Source organism: Panthera tigris, chromosome B3 (genome assembly GCF_018350195.1).
Source record: "Panthera tigris isolate Pti1 chromosome B3, P.tigris_Pti1_mat1.1, whole genome shotgun sequence".
NCBI classification, from domain to species: Eukaryota; Metazoa; Chordata; class Mammalia; order Carnivora; family Felidae; genus Panthera; species Panthera tigris.
This window is the reverse complement of record NC_056665.1, coordinates 80,118,261-80,137,346: the sequence shown is the minus strand read 5'-3', so window position 1 is coordinate 80,137,346 and position 19,086 is coordinate 80,118,261. Positions and strand designations below refer to the sequence as shown.

General features: G+C 33.7%; 1 protein-coding gene and 1 long non-coding RNA gene across 13 annotated transcripts in view; one reads left to right on the top strand and one right to left on the bottom strand.

The window, feature by feature from the left end:
• LOC122239575 overlaps positions 1-19,086 on the top strand; it is a 30,106-nt gene that overhangs the window by 2,688 nt on the left and 8,332 nt on the right. For 2 of the 4 annotated variants that reach the window (XR_006218784.1, XR_006218781.1), the window contains 2 exons: positions 1,420-1,509; positions 2,563-2,642. This is a non-coding gene — a long non-coding RNA (uncharacterized LOC122239575). Of the gene's footprint in view, positions 1-1,419; positions 1,510-2,562; positions 2,643-9,378; positions 9,453-19,086 lie in introns of all 4 variants that reach the window. The other 2 variants (XR_006218783.1, XR_006218782.1) reach the window with 2 other exon arrangements.
• G2E3 (G2/M-phase specific E3 ubiquitin protein ligase) overlaps positions 72-19,086 on the bottom strand; it is a 64,531-nt gene continuing 45,516 nt past the window's right edge. For all 9 annotated transcript variants that reach the window (XM_042989497.1, XM_042989499.1, XM_042989496.1 and 6 more), the window contains 7 exons: positions 18,582-18,706; positions 18,343-18,475; positions 15,155-15,462; positions 12,314-12,495; positions 8,461-8,633; positions 3,802-3,992; positions 72-2,679 (listed from right to left, as the gene is read on the bottom strand). In XM_042989497.1, coding sequence (XP_042845431.1) covers positions 2,423-2,679; positions 3,802-3,992; positions 8,461-8,633; positions 12,314-12,495; positions 15,155-15,462; positions 18,343-18,475; positions 18,582-18,706 — 1,369 coding nt within the window. In that variant the 3' untranslated portion in view covers positions 72-2,422. The remainder of the gene's footprint in view (positions 2,680-3,801; positions 3,993-8,460; positions 8,634-12,313; positions 12,496-15,154; positions 15,463-18,342; positions 18,476-18,581; positions 18,707-19,086) is intronic.

The following is a 19,086-nucleotide window of genomic DNA, read 5'->3' as shown; positions in this document are numbered from 1 at the left end:
AGACGAAGTTCCCATAACAAAAGGCTTAAAAGATGTCTAAAAACAAAGAATTTAAAACTAACCAAAGACCATTAGCAGATGTGTAATAGGTGACTTTATGGTTTTCTTCAATATTGAGACCAATGGAAAACAAACTTGAAATATATGGCATTTTAACAACTCAAACAGTTAGGAAATACAAATACACATTGATAAGGTTTCATAGCATAATGACTTTAGAAATTCAATGTCAGTAAGAGTTGTGCACTGGCTATAACAATGAATAGAAAAAAGAAAAAGAACAATCACAATATTAACCATTTGACATAGTAACACTGCAGAAAATAAATATAGGATTCTCTACTATGCCTTAACTATACAGATTAACCTAAATATCAAATTAATGGAACATCCTTAAACCCAGAAGATGCTTTGCAATAAGTATGCTTCACTTTAAAATGTGAATATCCTAAATTATTATTTACATCATACCTTATCCCTAAGTCCCTGTCTACACATAACATAGTGAAATGAGGAACTGAAATACTGTTTCTAGTTATCGCCAACCAAGCATATTGCTTCCATACAAACCCTACCCTACCCAAAAACTGTGTGAAATTTCATCAGTTTTAATTACCACTTCAGGAGAAATTAAAACTACAAATGACCAGAAAATAGCTTTAATTAGGTTTTTTGGTTTATACTGGTTTTTAATTTCATAAAATCTAGGTAGGGTTGAGAAATATCCAATTTATCATCACATTTAGAATAAAAGCTATATGGAAAATTTGAAGTTTATATTAGGTATTCAAACTTTTATTAATCCTTTAATTACTTTTGATAATTTAACAATTCAAGACAAAGACATGCCTTGTGTCAAGTTCTTAAAAACTTCAAGTTAAAATGAAACTGTAATTTGCTGGATCTGTCAGTAAGTGTAACAAAGGAAATTGTATTAGGATTATGTTTTAGTTTTCCTTTGGTATTAAGAGATATGTTGTTTTCCTTTAAAAAGTATCAATAATTAAAGGATGTCTTGGGGAGAATATGATAATAGTTGATTATCTGCTATGTATATTTTAAAAATGTGATTAAAACCAACCTCTCATAAAGATTTACCTCTTATCCAATTTACCTTGGTGGAAAACCCATTTAATATTTGATAATAGATTAGGGACATAAGACTTTTCCACTTTCTTCTTTTGTAAGAACATACACATGGGGATGTGACCATGGGACTATGTATCTTCAAATTGTTATTATATGATTTTTTTGTTACTTTTAGGTGTTCTTTAATTTTTAGTAACATTAATAAAGTTTAAAAGGCAAGGAAAGGTAAAGAGTTTATAGTAAGATACAATGAAACACTATAGTTAATTCTGCATGGTGACATCAGAGTGGGTTTTTCATTCTATTTGCATTTCTTTCTCATGTTTCTAGGTTGCTTTTATAATAACAATATCTTTCAAGAGCAAAGAAGATGACTGTATAACACAGTGGTACCAGTTTACCTATCATACAACCATCTTGGTAATAAATAACTGTCAAATAGTCAAACCTACCACATGGCGATGCAGAGATAACTGAGACACCAAAAATGATTCTGGATCAGACATAATGTGATTTAATACAACACAGGGGATACAGAGAGGGTAAAAAAATCCTATGATTAAAGACAAGGCTTTAAAGAAGACACTTTCTTAGGTATTTTCAACTATATTTTATCCACCTCAGAAGTGTTCTTAAGACCATATGGAATGTCCATAGATTTTAGAATATTTGTGCAATTCTGCTTTTCATATAATACTTCCCATTAGGCATAATCTAATTGCAGTGAAGGTCTGTTTTAATATAAATCAGTAATCTAAAAGCATTTTTAATCAATTTAGTGCCATCCTAGAAAAAAAAAAACAAAAAAAACCCACTTATAACACGTTCCCTGGAATATATGCCTTTGATTTATATAACAGGATTTATCAATTAGCTTTTCTATTTAATGCTTTAAAATAAAATAAGAAATAATTTGAAAACTTTGTAAAACTAGAAAAAACATTGTGGCATCCTATAGCTAATACTAATTTGCAGAAATAGTGAATACAAGTTTTTTCCCCCATATATATATATATATATATATATATATATATATATATATATATCATGCTATTATACTTGAAAAAAGTCTGTACAGCTATTTTAAAACTATTTATATTAAAGTTTATGAAGCATGTATTTTAAGAAAATAGAAAAATATCAACTTTGACTGGTATACTTTAACACAAAAAGTTTTTAGCTTAAATGGCCAAAACATCCCTTTATGTTCATATCATAAATTTTATTAGGCCAAGAAGCTGACAAGTTTGTTCAAAAATGATGATGGACAGATTTCTGAAACAAAAAAGTATCAATAGCAGCTTTTAAAGAAGCATGTCTTTGTTCAAAACATTTAATGTCCAATGTAGTGAGTACTTTCTTCCTTTTCTAGTCTTAGAGTGTTTTTTATGGCAAAATCCATATTTTCTTGAAATTCTTGATATGTATTGGTGATTGGAAGAGCTAAACAGTTATTACACTTGTTTCCAACAGGAAAATCCATATGAAGACACTCAATTGAAGGAGTGGGTTTAAATCCAGCAGGTGGAATGGAATTGCAACCAGTTGCAAAAGTAAGAATGTCTTCCATTGTTACTGCAGATTTACCATCTGAAAAGTTTACCAAAAAATAAATCCATGTTATATATATTGCTATCATCATAGACTCTTTCCCAACTAGACAGTGAATGAATATTTAAAGGCAGAGAATCTAACATCTATCTTAGACAAACTAAATCACCAGATCAAATATAATAAGAGGAAAACTGTATATCCAATAAATGTTTATTTGAACCTCAAAGTAGAACTCAGAAAATCATTTAGTAGAACTACTCATTATACATTCGAATGCCTTCTCTAATATAAAATTATCATATAATTAAAGAGATTCAGTGGGCATGATAATAAAAATAATTTTAAACCATTTCCGGATCATCCCTATTTAAGAAACTAGTTCATCAAATGCAGAGAGGAAAAATAAATGGTGTAAAACAACTAAACAGCCCACCTAAAAAGAATTTTAACTAAAATTTAAGTCCTTCCTGCTCAATTTAAATGGAATGATTTTACATAGCTAATGCTCAATGATATTTACCATTTCCATAGCCCTAAGCAATGGATGAAGAATAATTCAATTTAACTTAATATTGCAAAAGATGAAATCGATGACTAGTTTTAGGATTACTCTATGCTGTGGCAATCCCCTATTTATTTATTTTTCAAGTTTTTATTTAAATAACAGTTAATTAACATACGGTGTAATATCAGTTTCAGGAGTAGAATTTAGTGATTCACCACTTACATACAGCACCCAATGCTCATCACAGCAAGTGCCCTCCTTAATGCCCATCACTCATTTAAACCATCCTGCTGCCCACCTCCCTTCCAGCAACTCTCAGTTTGTTCTCTATAATTGAGTCTTATGGTTTGCCTCCCTCTCTTATTTTTTCTCCTTTGCCTATGTTCATCTGTTTTGTTTCTTAAAATTACACATAAGAATGCCTTTCACCTCAAATTATCAAGAGGACAATATATTGCAAAATTTAACTTTACTCTGTAATCTTTCCTGATCACTTTTAACTCAGTCATATAAACTTGTCTTGAAATACATTCTGTAAATATGGAGTTAGATGAAAAGTCTTATTACCAAAAAGCAAAACTCAAAGAAATAAACTAATATACTATAACAAATTTTCTAAGACAATTAAAAAAAAAAATAAAACATCCACATACCCTCAACAGCCTGTAAATAACTGTTCCAAAACCCCAAAGACTGTACATTGGATAATGTGCGGACTGTAAAAAGATCACTAAGGATTTCTGCAGAAAGATTCTCAGGTTTATGACAGAAGATGCTATAAAATGCTTCTGGGTAAGTCTGAATTTTCTCCAAAACACCAAGAGTTTTCAGACCCTGCTTAAAACTTAAGAGAAATAAACAATAAGCCAACATTTATACATGTGTTTGGTATTACAATTACAAATTAACATTTCTAGCTAATTTACTACCACATATACTTACATATGAGGAAAAATATATAATAATATAGATATACATGATACTTTTAAATCAATAACAAACAGGTATACTAATATAAAATTAGTATTTTATCTGCTCACATTATTTGAGTTTATAAACTAGTTATAAATTAAGCTAACAACTTTTTAAGAGGAAAAAAGCAGACATGTGAAGTATTTTACACTGCAAAGTTAGTTGGTAGAAGAATGAAGATGCCTGGAGAATGCAAAGAAAAATAGTAGTAATAAATCTTAGCCACATAAAAAAATTAAAATATGTACTGCTAAAAAGAAATTAAGAAGACAAAAAAAAGTGGGAATATGTTTGTTATATACATGACAGAAAACTAATTTCTCTAATATACAAAAAATTGAAGTCATTTTTCTGAAAGAACAATCTAATAGGAAATGAGCTAAATATGAATGGATAATTAACAAAATACAAGTAAACTTTTAAAAATGCACATTCTTACTAGTAAGGAAGAATGGAGGTTTATTTTTGCCTATTAGACTGACTGAGCCCTACCTGTGGCTCTAGATCCCCTACCCACCTTCTTAGGTACCTGCTACAGATTCATCTCCTTTTCTATTGGCTTTTCCTCCAGAGCACAGAAATGTGCTTATCTTTCCCATCTTTAAATAGAAAAAAAAAATTCTTTCAATCCCATCTGTTTTCCTTTCTAAGTAGATGGTCAAGTAGGAGACCACCCACTTGAAAGATTCATGTACATTCACTATCTTCATTTGCTTATTTCCTATTCACTTTTATTCCATTCCTGTCTGTATCTGAGGAAAAACTGCCCTAAGTTCATGAATGATCTCCTTCTACAGCATCAGTCTTCTGGTTTCTCTTATTTCTCTGGCCAGATCGTTTCAGGCTCTTACAAAGCATCGTCTTTCTTTATTTTGCCTTAAATGTTGCTGTTTCTCCCTCACTGATCTGTAACAAGGCCAATTTCTCTTCTCCCTTACCCTCTCCCATGGCTGTATTTAGCAGGTATACACTCATCACTATAAAATCTATTACCTCCAGCCCAGAAATATACCCAACAGGCTAATTGTTACCATATATTCCAAGCAACCAAACAATTATCAAGTCCAAAAGAAAGTTAATTAGCTTGCTACCAGAATCTGAACCATAATTGACAGTATATGACTCCATTATCCCTCAAATTAGGATAGCTAAATCTAAAAGTCATCCTTAACTATTTCCTCTTCCATCCCTTATTACCTAGTCCTATGAATTTCCTTTTCTGAAATCCCTTTTATCTACTCATTTCTCTGTATACCCCTCTACCACCCTATTACAAACCACTTGCAGAGGAATTGTATCAGGCATGCAAATTCCCAAGTTTGTTTCCATGCTCTAGCTCTAGAGATGTGCCAGAAACAAACCCTAATACTGTCAGTCATCCTGACGTAGACTGAAAAGACGTAGACTTTTTCCTTTGGAAAAAAGGTCTAAATAAATATAATTAAAGATCTTGAGATCATCCAATCTAGATTACTTGGGCTGTCTAAATACAATGACAAGTGGATTATAAAGTGTCTCTTTATAAGAGACACAGAGAGGAAAAGGCCATGTGATAGAGATTCTAAACTACAAGTATTTTCTACTGCGGAGTGATCTCCAGAATATATTGCCAATTATAAAAAAAAAAAAAGACCAGAAAAAAGAGTGGATGGTATGTTACTATTTATCTAATAAAAGAAATTAGTACACATTCACACCAATATTTATCTGCTATCATTAAAAAAAACCCCAAGTAGAGGTGCCTGGGTGGCTCAGTCGGTTAAGTGCCTAATTTCCCTCAGGTCGTATCTCATGACTCATGAGTTTGAGCCTCGCATCAGGCTCTGTGCTGACAGCTCAGAGCCTGAAGTCTGCTTCGGATACTCTCTCCCTCTCTCTCTGCCCCTCCCCCACTCAGTCTCTTTCTGTTTCTCAAAAATAAACATTAAAAAAATTTTTTTAAACCCATAAATAATAGAAAGATAAACAATGAAAATCACTAAAATGATTACTTCATCAGGGAATGAAAGGTGAATGTGATAAAGATGAAAGCTATACCCCCCTGAATACAACTGGTATCATAGAGCTGAGTTTTTTTTGTTTTTTTTTTTTTGAGAAAGAGAGGGTGAGAATGGACACAAGTTGGGGAGGGGCAGACAGAGAAAAGTGGGGAAAGAGAGAATCCCAAGCAGAGTCTGTGCTGTCAGTGCAGAGCCCGATGCAGGGCTTGAATTCACAAACTGTGAGATGGTGACCTGAGCCAAAATCAAAAATCGGACACTTAACCGACTAAGCCACCCAGGTGCCCCTGAGTTCTTCCAATATACTTTCATTATAGATTAGACTTTGGAACCATGCAAATATTTGACATTATTTTAAAATAAAACAAAATTTTTAAAAATAACAAAAAATAGAGGTGCCTGGGTGGCTCAATCCATTAAGCATCTGACTCTTGATGTGAGGTCACGATCTCACAGTGGTGAGATCGGCATCACGTTGGGCTCTGCACTGAGTATGGAATGGAGCCTGCTTGGGATTCTCTCCTTCCCCACTTTTCTCTCTCTGTCCCCCCCCCCAACTTACGTCCATTCTCACCCTCTCTTTCTCAAAGGAAATAAACATTAATAAAAATAATAAGTAGGGGCTCCTGGGTGGCTCAGTAGGTTGAGCGTCTGACTTTGGCTCAGGTCATGATTTCATGGTTTGTGACTTCGAGCCTCACACAGGGCTCTGTGCTGACAGCTCAGAGCTTGGAGCCTACTTCGGATTCTGTGTCTCCTCCTCTCTCTGCCCCTCCCATGCTCATGCTCTGTCTCTCTCTCTCAATAATAAATAAATGTTAAAAAAAAAAAAAAGAAAGAAAGAAAAAAGAAGAAAAATAAGTAAAAATTATTAAAAATAAAAAATGAAAATAAAATGTATATTCAGTTAGTAGTATAAAAACAGAATATTCCAAATGTTTTTAAAATACAATAATTTACACAGCGCTAGAAAAATGTTAATCTGTTTTCAATACTAATATGGTATTGGTGATAATGTTGGTAATGTTATTTGAGACTGTTATTAATGAAATGTGGAATAAATCAAGTGAGTAATTATTTCATACTTTAATTCTCCTGTGTTGTTGACAACTAAGATTCTCAACATGGAGCAAAGAAAAAGTTAAAAATCTTGTAGTAGTGAATTTGAAGTTATCACTAAAAGCCAATATATTTTTTACCTTAAAAACCTGAAACCAAACCAAAACAGCCCTGTATTTCCTAGTTTGGCTCCACTGAAAAGGCCTAAAAACAGTGACTGTTCTGGCAAAAATAAGCATTCCTAGCATCCAGATTGTGTTTTTCAAATACTATTCCCCTTTCAAAGAAACAAAGGTTCCTTAGTTCAAAATGCAAAACAGAACCTGAAAGACCTCATCATACCATACAGCAAGAAAGCTATCATAGATCATTAAGGTTAACATCAGAAGAACTCAAAAAAGAGGCGCCTGGATGGTGTAGTCAGTTGAGTGTCCGACTTCAACTCAGGTCATGATCTCATGGTTTCATGAGTTCAAGCCCCACATCGTGTCACTGCTGTCAGCTCCAAGCCCACTGTAGATCCTCTGTCCCTCTTTCTGCCCCTTTCCCGCTCATGCTTGCACTCTCTCTCTCAAAAATAAAGAGACATTAAAAAAAAAAAAAAAAACTCAAAAGAAACAAAAGAAGATTTACAATGGCAAAATATGGAGACAATTAGAACTTAAGTGTAATGGTTTTGAACGCATCAAATGTATTTAAATCTATGGATTAACAAAGGTAAATGAACAAGACTGGCCACAGGCTGACTAGTAATTATTAGATTTGTGTGGTGATTACATGGTGTCCCAGTATGCTTACTTTCATATGTATTTTATATTATGAGAATAGAAAAAATGTGAGAACCATAAATTTCCAAACTTCTTTTAAGGGTGACTAGAACAAAAAGTTTGAAGACCAGTGTTCTAAGCTAACAAAGAGCAAAGCTCACACCTACCTTGTTAATCAAAGAATGCTTAGTACTTATTACCCAGCAGACAACAGGTGCTCAATAAATAGTTATTAAGTGAATGAGCAGAAGTCGAATAGTTGGCTTATATGCTAAGAAATTTAAAATATTTTTTATTTAGAAAAATAATTGTAAGTTGAGACAATGATTACTTTTCCTACCCAAGTATGAGACATTTACACAAGTCCATATAAAAGGGTTAGAACAGTAACTATCCTTAAGACATTAGTTTTAAAGCACTATTTAAAATAGCTTAAATTTTTATCAAATGTATCTAACATTATAAGACAATCACTTTAAACATCTAATTTGAGAGAATCATATAAACAACTTACCTTTCAAAGGGTGCTTGGACTCTCTTAATTACATGGTAAACTAGTATATCTTTTGCCAACATGTATTTGTCACTTATTGATGTTATAAGTCTTAGACATCCAATAAGCTCAAGATAGTTATAGCATTCATTTACTATTGAGTTTAAGTCAGCCACAGTTGTTGCAGTATTTACCTATAATGAAGAAAATATACCCAGTTTACCCATTTACGTGTGAATGATATTTACATTCAAATGACACTTACTACTTTAAATTTAATTCTAGAGAACACCAGAGTGGAGTGAAAGTATATCAAGAATTATTTTTCTATAATAAATGTATGGCAATCCAGTTTAATAAAGTGTAAATTTCTGCCTTCAAGAAACATAAGAGTATAATGCCACTTTAATATAGAAATTTATTTACATCTGAGGCAACAATTGACACAGAACAGTTACATAGCATGAGAGAGGCAAATGAGATAACCTGAGATTTCATGAGAGTATCAGCTAAGACTTAAAAGAGGGATAGAATCAAAAGAATAGTTGAGGGAAAAACATAAAACAAAGAAATTCTTGACCATTTATATGCCAGACACTTCCATATAGGTTAGCTCTTTAACAAAATTACACAGGGAAAGAAAGATTAAATATAGGAAGCATTCAGGGTGCCTGAATGGCTCAGTCAGTTAATCGTCTGGCTCTGGATTTTGGCTCAGGTCATGGTCTCATGGTTTGAGATGGAACCCCGCATCAGGCTCCGCACTGATGGTACAGGGGCTTGGTATTCTCTCTGCCCGTCCCTCGCTATAAACAAACTTAAAAAAAAAAAAAATAGAAAGCAGTCAATAGTCTATTTGAATAGAAAACTTCCTTTTTATTTCTTCCTTCCAAAAGACTTTTTTTCAGAGATTTACATGATTTTCCTCATTCATTTCAGATCTCTGCTGAAATCCCAGAAGTTTTTCCTGACTACCCTCATCAAAATACTACCTTCACACTCAGAGACTAACAGTTGGGTAATATTACCTTATGCCCCCAAACCCAACCTGAGTTTTAGTTAGGCACACAGCCAAACTTTCCTTACAGCTCAATGTGGCTATATGTGATTAAGAGCTGTCTAATGGAATGTGAGGGTCAAACTTCTCTGAACTCTACTTCTATTTCCTCCTTTAAGAACAACCTTCATGTAGATAAAGACGATGTCATGATTACACAAGAGATGAGGGAATCCAATTCCCTAGATGACTTGGTGTATCATAACTATACTGCTAAAATAGAAGCCCTCTGAAAGGTCAGAGACCATTTTACACTTTGTGAACCATAGGGCGTCTATTGCAACTACTCAATTCTGCCACTATAGTGTGAAAGTTGTCACAGACACAAAACAAATGGGAAATGGGTAGGGTTGTGTTCCAATAAAACTTTTATTTATAACAAAAGAGGCAGCAGGCCAGACTTGGCCTACAGCCATAATTTGTCAGACTCTACACTAAAATCTAGATAACAAGTTTTGGAGATATGAGTATCTGTTGGGGTCTCTGTTAGGGAAGCTAAGACTAAGCTCCAACTTATACCCCAAACATTACCTCCTCTCTTATTCTGTTTTACTTATTTTTTTAAATGTTTGTTTATTTTTGAGACAGACAGAGAGAGAGAGAGAGAGAGAGAGAAAGAAACAGAATATGAGTGGGAGAGGGGCAGAGAGAGGAAGAGACACAGAATCTGAAGCAGGTTCCTGGCTCTGAGCTGTCAGCGCAGAGCCCAATGTGGGGCTTGAACTCACAAACTGTGAGATTGTGACCTGAGCCGAAGTCAGATGCTTAACTGACCGAGACACCCAGGTGCCCCCTGTTTTACTTATTTTTATAATACATTTTACTACATGACAGTGTATTTATTTATCTTCTGTCCTCCCTCTAAAATGTAAATTTCAAGGAAGCAGGGACTTTGGTTCACTACCCTATCTTCAGTGATGAACCAGTATAGGGTACCTAGTTACTTGTTAACTAAATGAATGAACAAACATGGATAGAAGCACAGAAATAGGAGTAGATAAAGCCATGAGGAGGGCTGGAAGTCTTAAATGCCCTAATGAAGAGCCTAACTTTGTTCAATAGGTATTGAGAAGTCACTGAAGATTCCTGAGGAAGAAAGCAATGTGGTCATAACTACTTTTCAAAGAATCATCCTGAATAAGAATATTAGAATAATATCCTAATTATTTAAGCCTAGACATAGTTTGAGTTTGGTACAGTAAGTGCATTTGAAATAAGAAGGAAGGGCTGAAGATAAGCCACTTTTAGAGACAGATGACTTGACACACACTGATAAATAGAATACGGAGGAATGAAAATGACCCATTCTCCAGAAAGGCATGGAAATAAGAAATCTCTTGAAAACAAAAATCAGGCAAAAAAACCCCACAAATTCTGGGGAAAAAATAGTTCTGTCTTAAATATATTTGGCTTAGTGTGTCAGCAAGATTCAGATCCTATTTGATATAAAAGTCTAGGGGCTCAACAACACAAGTCTGGGAATCATTTAGAAGGTTATGGGCGAGGAGAAGGTTTCCAAATAGTACAGAGTGAGGACTGTTAAGACAAACCTAAAAACTATGCCAAGTTTCAGGAGTAGGAAGAAGTAAATATTAAAAAAAAAAAACACAAAAACAAAAAAAAAAAACCCACAAAAACAAAAAAACAAAAAACTGTAGAGATGAATTCCAAGACAGTGGTGATTACAAAAGGAGATGAGGAAAGAAAGGCCTTTGCATATGGTGATTTAGATCCCTGGAGATCAGCTACAAACTAGGGAACTTGGGATAATGGTGGTGGGAACAGAAGCCTGACTATAAGAAGAAATGAATATGAAAGAGAAAGCTGAAACAATGAAGTTATAATAAAGTACATGTTTTAGTAAAGAGGAAAAAAGGAAAAATGAGTTGAAGAGTTAAAGGGTTAATTTAAACTACCATTTTAGGATGAAGTGTTTTGGGCCAAATAAAAAAGACAGATTTCCATCTTTCTTACTTTGTAGTTTTAAAACTGAGGCTTAACAAGATTAACTGATATGCCCAAGGTTACACAGTTTATAGCACTTATTTTAAATTAAAACCTGACTTCTGAGCATGTGCTTTTAAACATTAAACTATACTACCTATCAATTGAGACAACAGAGTAGGCTTAAACAGGAAGGAGGTTAAAGGAAAAAAAGTTGAATGGATTTCAGTGTCTCCATTAGTTTCCAAATCAGTAACACGTATGTAGACAGGGATACTTATAGGGCATTATGATAGTTAAATTTTGTTTGTAAGGTCATATGTAGTACAGGGCTCAAAAAATCGTAACTATTTTTAGGTGGAAACACTGAGTCTCCCCACTGTTTCCATAAAGAAGAAATTCAGCCTTGTCCTTCTCTCCACCTAGCACTCTTACCTCCCTGTAGGAGTTAGAGTAAGTTTTTTGACTGATAAGCCAAGTCCTTGCTCTCTTCATATCCATGTGCCTATAGGAAAGTACACTTTCATCTGCTCTCTAGCAGGCAATAAGGAGCCTGCCTTATGTTGTTTCTAGCAGGGTAGATAAATCCATCTAATTCTGAGGAGTGTTAACAAGCCATTTTGACCAAAGACCAAAGTCACATTATCCAATTGGTTGTATCAACATTAAGCCTGGCCCTTTGATCTCTAGTTGTCTGACCTTACTTAACATCTATCTCTTAATTGGTTGTGAACTCTGCTGGTAAACAGAACTAATGATGTTACACCTTAACTACCACAAAAAGAGAAGTATTATTCTATCATAGGTCCATCATTTATATTCAAATATAACTAGAATATAGTCTTTATTTTAATAAACAAGTACATTTCTTACCCTGATTATCATTTGTGCCACGTCAAAGTCTGAAACATCGTCTAAAATTGGTTGGGTATTTTCTGGTCCATAAACAAGGCAGTTAAACAAGGTTTTAGAAAAGAAACCAGGTGAAGGACCACCATGAACCAAGGAAATGGCAAGGATTTTGCCAGCTTCATAGTAAAGATTCTCTTTCAGAGCTGTAAATACAGATAAAAATACATCAAATATAATTATTTTATTATTATAAGATAACCATCATATGTGATGAATACATATACAGTAAAATTAAATACCCCAAAACTTAGACTTAAATAAATGTAAAATAACTTAATTCACAGAAATTAGAATCATGTATAAAATATAGATCTCACCTAAATATATTTTTCTGAATAAAAAATGACCCATAATAGAAAAATGTAAATACAGAAAATCTTTTAATACAAAAATCACCTATAATCCTATCACCAGAATAACCAGTGTGCACATTTTGATGTAAATTTCTCATATGTATATTACTATATATACAAATAGTTTGACTTCTGCATTTTTTCACTTATTATATTGTAAACTTTTTCTGTTATTCAAAATTATTCAAATTTACAGTTAATAAATGTATTAAGACTAATTTACAAATGTGCTACAATGTAAACCATCTTATAATGGCTATGTTAGCTAAGTTACATTTTCAATTATATGAGACACAATATTAACACCTATTTCCATATTCTTGTTTATATATCTTTGGTTACTTGATTACTATAAATTCCTACATATGCTAGTAGTTCAAAAGACGTAAACATTTTTAAGGTTGTTGATACATAGCGCTAAATTATCTTCCAAATGGCACAAATTTACTCCCAACAGTATATGCTATCTTACCATGTAATCACAGATTTCAATATTTTTAAAATTATCATTTAAAATGTTTTAGCTAAGTGAAGTAAGTCAGAAAAAGACTAATATCCTATGATTTCACTCATATGTGGAATTTAAGAAACAAAACAAACCAGCGAAGGGAAAAATATGACAGAGAGAGATACACACACAAATCAAGAAACAGACTCTTAGGAATAGAGAACAAACAGATGATTACCAGAGGGGACAGAGGTGGGGGGATGTGTTAAATAGGTAATGGGGACTAAGGAGTGCACTTGTCATGATGAGCAGAGGGTGAAATATGAAGTGTCAAGTTACTATATTGTACACCTGAAAGTAATATAACACTGTATGTTAGCTACCTTAAATTAAAATAAAAACTTAAAAATAAATAAAATGTTTTAGGTACTTTGATAAATCAAAAAGATATCATGTAAATTTTCCTTAAAATTGTTCTGAGCAAATTATTAATAAGTAACATTATCAATACATGAACTAAATGAAATCTCCTCAACAATAATAACTTTATATGCAATGTATTAGCAGTCACATTTTACAGTTGAACACCCTGAGTTCCAGAGAGGGCTACATAATTAACCTAAGGATGTAAAACTACTGAAGTAGATGTAAACGAAACTGAATTCAGATTTTGTGAATTCATGCACTCATTCACTGCACCAAAACTATCTTGAGTTAACACTGCTGATTATTTGGAGTGTGTTTTGTTGTTGTTTTTTGTTTTGTTTTTTTTCTTTAAAAAAAATTTTTTTTTTAACGTTTATTTATTTTTGAGACAGAGAGAGACAGAGCATGAATGGGGGAGGGTCAGAGAGAGACGGAGACACAGAATCCGAAACAGGCTCCAGGCTCTGAGTTGTCAGCACAGAGCCCAACGCGGGGCTCGAACTCATGGACTGCGAGATCATGACCCGAGCCGAAGTCGGACACCCAACCGACTGAGCCACCCAGGCGCCCCTGTTTTTTGTTTTTTAAAAGGAGTTTAGAATTAAACTCAGTGTAGTGCATATAATACAAATAAATCTTGATAGTTCTCAATTATTTTAATGATTCAGGCAAAAGTGAGGAAGTTCTATGACATACATAGAAGGAAATTCAAATGGAATAAAATGAGACTTCTTTCAAATTTCCTATTACAGCAAAAGTGGTATAAAAGCTCCTAAAGAGTGCTAGAATTAACCATGCTTTTTTTTTAATTAAAAAAGGTTTTTTAACCATCTTCTGAGATGCATGTTTTAATTCCTTACCAGAGAAGTATCATATACATAATTTCACACAAAAAATTCTTGAAAGCAAAAGTACATTAAAAAATCCATTACAGGGGCGCCTGGGTGGCTCAGTCGGTTAAGTGTCCGACTTCGGCTCAGGTCATGATCTCACAGTTCGTGAGTTTGAGCCCCGAATCGAGCTCTGTGCTGACAGCTCAGAGCCTGGAGCCTGCTTCAGATTCTGTGTCTCCTTCTCTCTCTGTTCCTCCCCTGCTCTGTCTCTGTCTCTCTCAAAAATAAAGATTAAAAAAATTAAAAAAAAATCCATTACATATGGACCAGAATAGTATCTGATAAAAATCCTAGGTTGTAAAGAAACATCCTATCAGCAAACTCCAAATATGTGAACAAGAAGGGCTCAAATAATCATCCATTCCATTTGGCTACATTATTCAAATGAAATTACAATGAATATAAAGTACATTTTTAAGAAGCTACACTTAATTATGAATTCACTCCAAGGAGGATATTTGTTATAAAGAAATTAAGCATATTCTTAAATAAAAAACGTTTCACTATAAAATTTACTTGTAAAAGTATCACTCCCCCTTCTCTTTTCTGTGATTCAATCGGTATTTTATGAACAAAGTGAACTATACATTTCGACCACAGGACTGAATAGTAATTCTAACCAACTATCTCCTTCTTTATACATGGTATCTTCAGTAGGTACAATAATAAATAAAACAATTACCTTGAGAATTTAGAGACAAGTTCTTAGACAAGGACCCTTCAAATATTGGTGAATTCTCAAGATGCTGCATTAAGAGACTTAGGAATTCTTGCTTTGATCCAGGATGTTCTCTTCCAAAATTATCATTTTCATTAACATATGCTACTTCAATTGTGTATGAAGGATTAAAGTTTTGATTTCTGAATCCATCTAAGGCACTATTCCAGATATTGGCTTTATTAATCCATAATCTTTTAGCTTTTTTTTTAATTTGAAATCCTAATTCCATTATTATTGTTGATATATCTCTTCTAAATTTGCTGCCTTGCCTATAAAACATGAATTTAAACATAAAAGTTAAGTACTCTAAAGTACTTCATGTGACACAGCAGTTATATAGCCAATAAAAAAAATAGAAAACTACATTAAAAGGAAGTTCTTCACCAACTCCCACCCAAAAGCACACAATAGGTCCCCTATTATTTGATTTGATTCTAAATTCTTGACTTCTTCCCAATCTCCTACCAAATTAAAATGTAATGTCATAAATGATTTATGAGAATGTTGATAGATCTTTATATCAAATTTGATCATTTTAGTAGATTCAGATATAAGAGTCAGAAGCTCAGAATCTCACCATCTTGGCCAATGGCTATAATAAACAGTTGCTTAAGTGTATTTCAAGTTCACGAGATCCTTTAAAAATAGAACAAATATAATCTTTGCTTACTCTATGAGAAAACCACAGTTGTAAGAGATTACACAATGTATTTTTAATCATAGAGTTAGTTAACAGCAGAGCTAATATTATAAACACAATTCACAACCCTTTAAATTGTACTTTTTAGTATAGACCAGTAATTCTCAGAGTGTGGTTCCAAACCAATGGCAGCAACATCATCTGGAAACTTATTAGAAATGCAAATTCTTTTTTTTTTCTTTCAAGATTTTATTTTAAGTTATCTTGACACCCAATGTGGGGCTCAAACCCACAATCCTGAAATCAAAAGTTGCATACTCCACTGACTGAGCCAGCCAGGTGCCCCAGAGATGCAAATTCTTGAGCCACACAACAGGTAAACAGAACCAGAACCTCTGAGCGTGAGGCCTAGCAATCTGTGTCTTGATAAGACCTCCAGGCAATTGTATGGACTGACTCAATTGTCCCCGCCTCAATTTCTCCATCTGTACGTGGAATTAATGTACTCAAAATAATTCTGTATGGAGCAATGCCCATGGATCATCTTTCTACATCAAGTATAATTTTTTCTCATCCTAAAACATTATAATGCGCCAATGTGGGTCAGCCTTTGCTTTTTTTCTTCACACAACCCTCTCACTATTCATTAACCCAAGTTGCAGGAAAACCAGTCTTTTGGAAATTAAGACTATCCTTCAGAAGTATGCCTTCATGTAGCAGGTTGATTTCTTGCTCCTGCCTGGAATGGAAATGCCAATGCTATTCTTTTAGAATATGATGTTAAAGCATGGAACAAGGAATCAAACTTCCCTGGTATAACATCTTTGGAAACCTACATATTAAAATTTTTAAAACTAAGGTGAACATCTTTTTTGATACTAAAAGTAATATAAAAACATTTTTAACAGATTTTCAGTTAACACAAGTGGTATCTTACAACAGCAATTCTTTACTTTTTGAAATAACTTCATATTCAAACACTTTTGGAATATTCCATATTCCATTTCTATCCATAAATCTAGTTATCAAATATTTTCACAGAAATTCTTTACTTTCTCAGTTTAAACTCGATACTATTGTTAACAAAAAATATTTCAACATGTTTAGCTACTATAATGTTACTTGTCTGTTTTTTTTCATAAGCTCCTTTGTAAAGTTATATATACTTAAAAATCTTAACTTCGGCTGAATAAATACCTGACACAGAATAAGGTTGTAATTCTAGTCTTATTTAAATGTTTATGAATGATTTTGAAGTTACTTATTTTGCTTTTATGAAAATATTTAAGCATCGCTGAGCGCGGTGGTGCGCGCCTGTAGTCCCAGCCATTAGGGAGGCTGAGCCAGGAGGATAGCTTGAGCACAGGAGTTCTGGGCTGCAGTGCGTTATGCCAATCGGGTGTCTGCGCTAAGTTCGGCATCAATATGGTGACCTCCTGGGAGCCGGGGACCACCAGGTTGCCTAAAGGAAGGGGTGAACCGGACCAGGTAGGAAAATATTTAGGCATTAATACAATACAATAATACTTGTAAGTATGTCTTAAACTTTCTAAAGAGGTGACATTTAGACCTCTGACATTGACAGCAAATATATTAAGCAAATGATTATAAAGTAAAAAAATAGTATCTATATTAAATGATTCCTTCCTTTTAATAAAGTAACACGGTATGCTTGATATTTTAAACTACCTTTAAAATGATCTATAATATGTATTTTACATCATGATTTAGTACACAATAAATTTCATACACATTCTTTCTATGTGCAGTGCAATCTGGTATTTTACATTCTATTTTAGCCTGTTTTTCTTTTTTTCATGTCGGTTACACTGACTTCATGATGATATGTTGGTCCTATAGTTTAAAAAACACTCTTCCAGGGGCACCTGGGTAGCTTACTTGGTTAAGCTCCTGATTTTGGCTGAGGTCATGATCTCATGTTTTGTGAGTTCAAGCCCCACATCAGGCTGTGCACTGACAGCCTGAAGCCTGCTTGGGATTCTCTCTCTCCCTTGCTCTCTGCCACTCCCCTGCTCTCTCTCTCTCAAAATAAATAAACATTACAACAAAAATAAAAACGAAACAAAAAAAGCCTTTCAGGGATGCTTGGTGGCTAAGCTGGTCAAGTGTCCGACTGTGGCTCAGGTCATGATCTCTCTCTGCTGTCAGCACGGAGCCCTCTTTGGATACTTTGTCCCCCTTCCTCTCTGCCCCTCACCTGCTCACAGTCTCTCACTCAAACATTAAAAAAAAAGGAAAGGAAAAGAAAAAGAAAAAACACACTCTTCCAGAATACTAAGATCAGCTAATATGCTAAGTGTATAAAGCTACTTCCTATTGTAATTTTTTTCAAAATAGAGTTTTATAGGGATTGCCTGGCTGGCTCAGTTGTTAGTGCAAGTGACTCTTGATCTTGGGGTCATGAGTTCAAGCTGCACATTGGGTATAGAGCTTACTTTAAAAAAAAAAAAAAAAAAGTTTATATTTTTCTCCAATTCAAAATACATACCTCAGAAGATCTTTATGCTGGGCTCCAGGTGACTGTCTGGGTAATTTAGGTGATGATTCTTCCAACAAACAATCAGTTATTCCCACATTATTAGTGTTGGGTAATGTATGCTTTTTGGCTTTTTGGAAATCCTCTGCAGATTTAAAACCCTATGTTAGCATTATAGAAATATAGGAAGAAACTTTTCAATAATATACATTTGAAAAAAAACATCTTTATTCAAAATTGCAAAATATTACCTGAATTGTAGAGAATACCTCTACATTCCAAACACTCCCAATTTTGCTCCCATGATCGTAATGAGGAACAAGCTAAATGTGTTCCGCTAGAACCACAACACTGACAGCGCTTTATTTCCCATTTGCTGAGGATATAAAGAGAAGCAGATGTTTACATTTTGGTATTAACTTGGTCTCATTCCAACCACTAGCACTACCATAGGCCAGCACATATAACCACATATAACCAGCTCTTCTACAAAAGGAGGAAAAATAGATTATCTGCTTTGATACTATATTACTTTTTCTTCAAGTATTTTTTCCTATTTCATTTATTATGTTTATAACCTCCTCCTCTAAATATTCGCTAATTTAAAAGACCTAAACTAAATACAACATGTACATGCACATACACAAAAATATAAACACTAGAAAGAATACGATTAAGAAAGAAAAATTTCTTTTACATTTGGAAATTACTACAGCCAAAGGGAGATTGCTATGTGAATGTGTCCAACATGGAAGA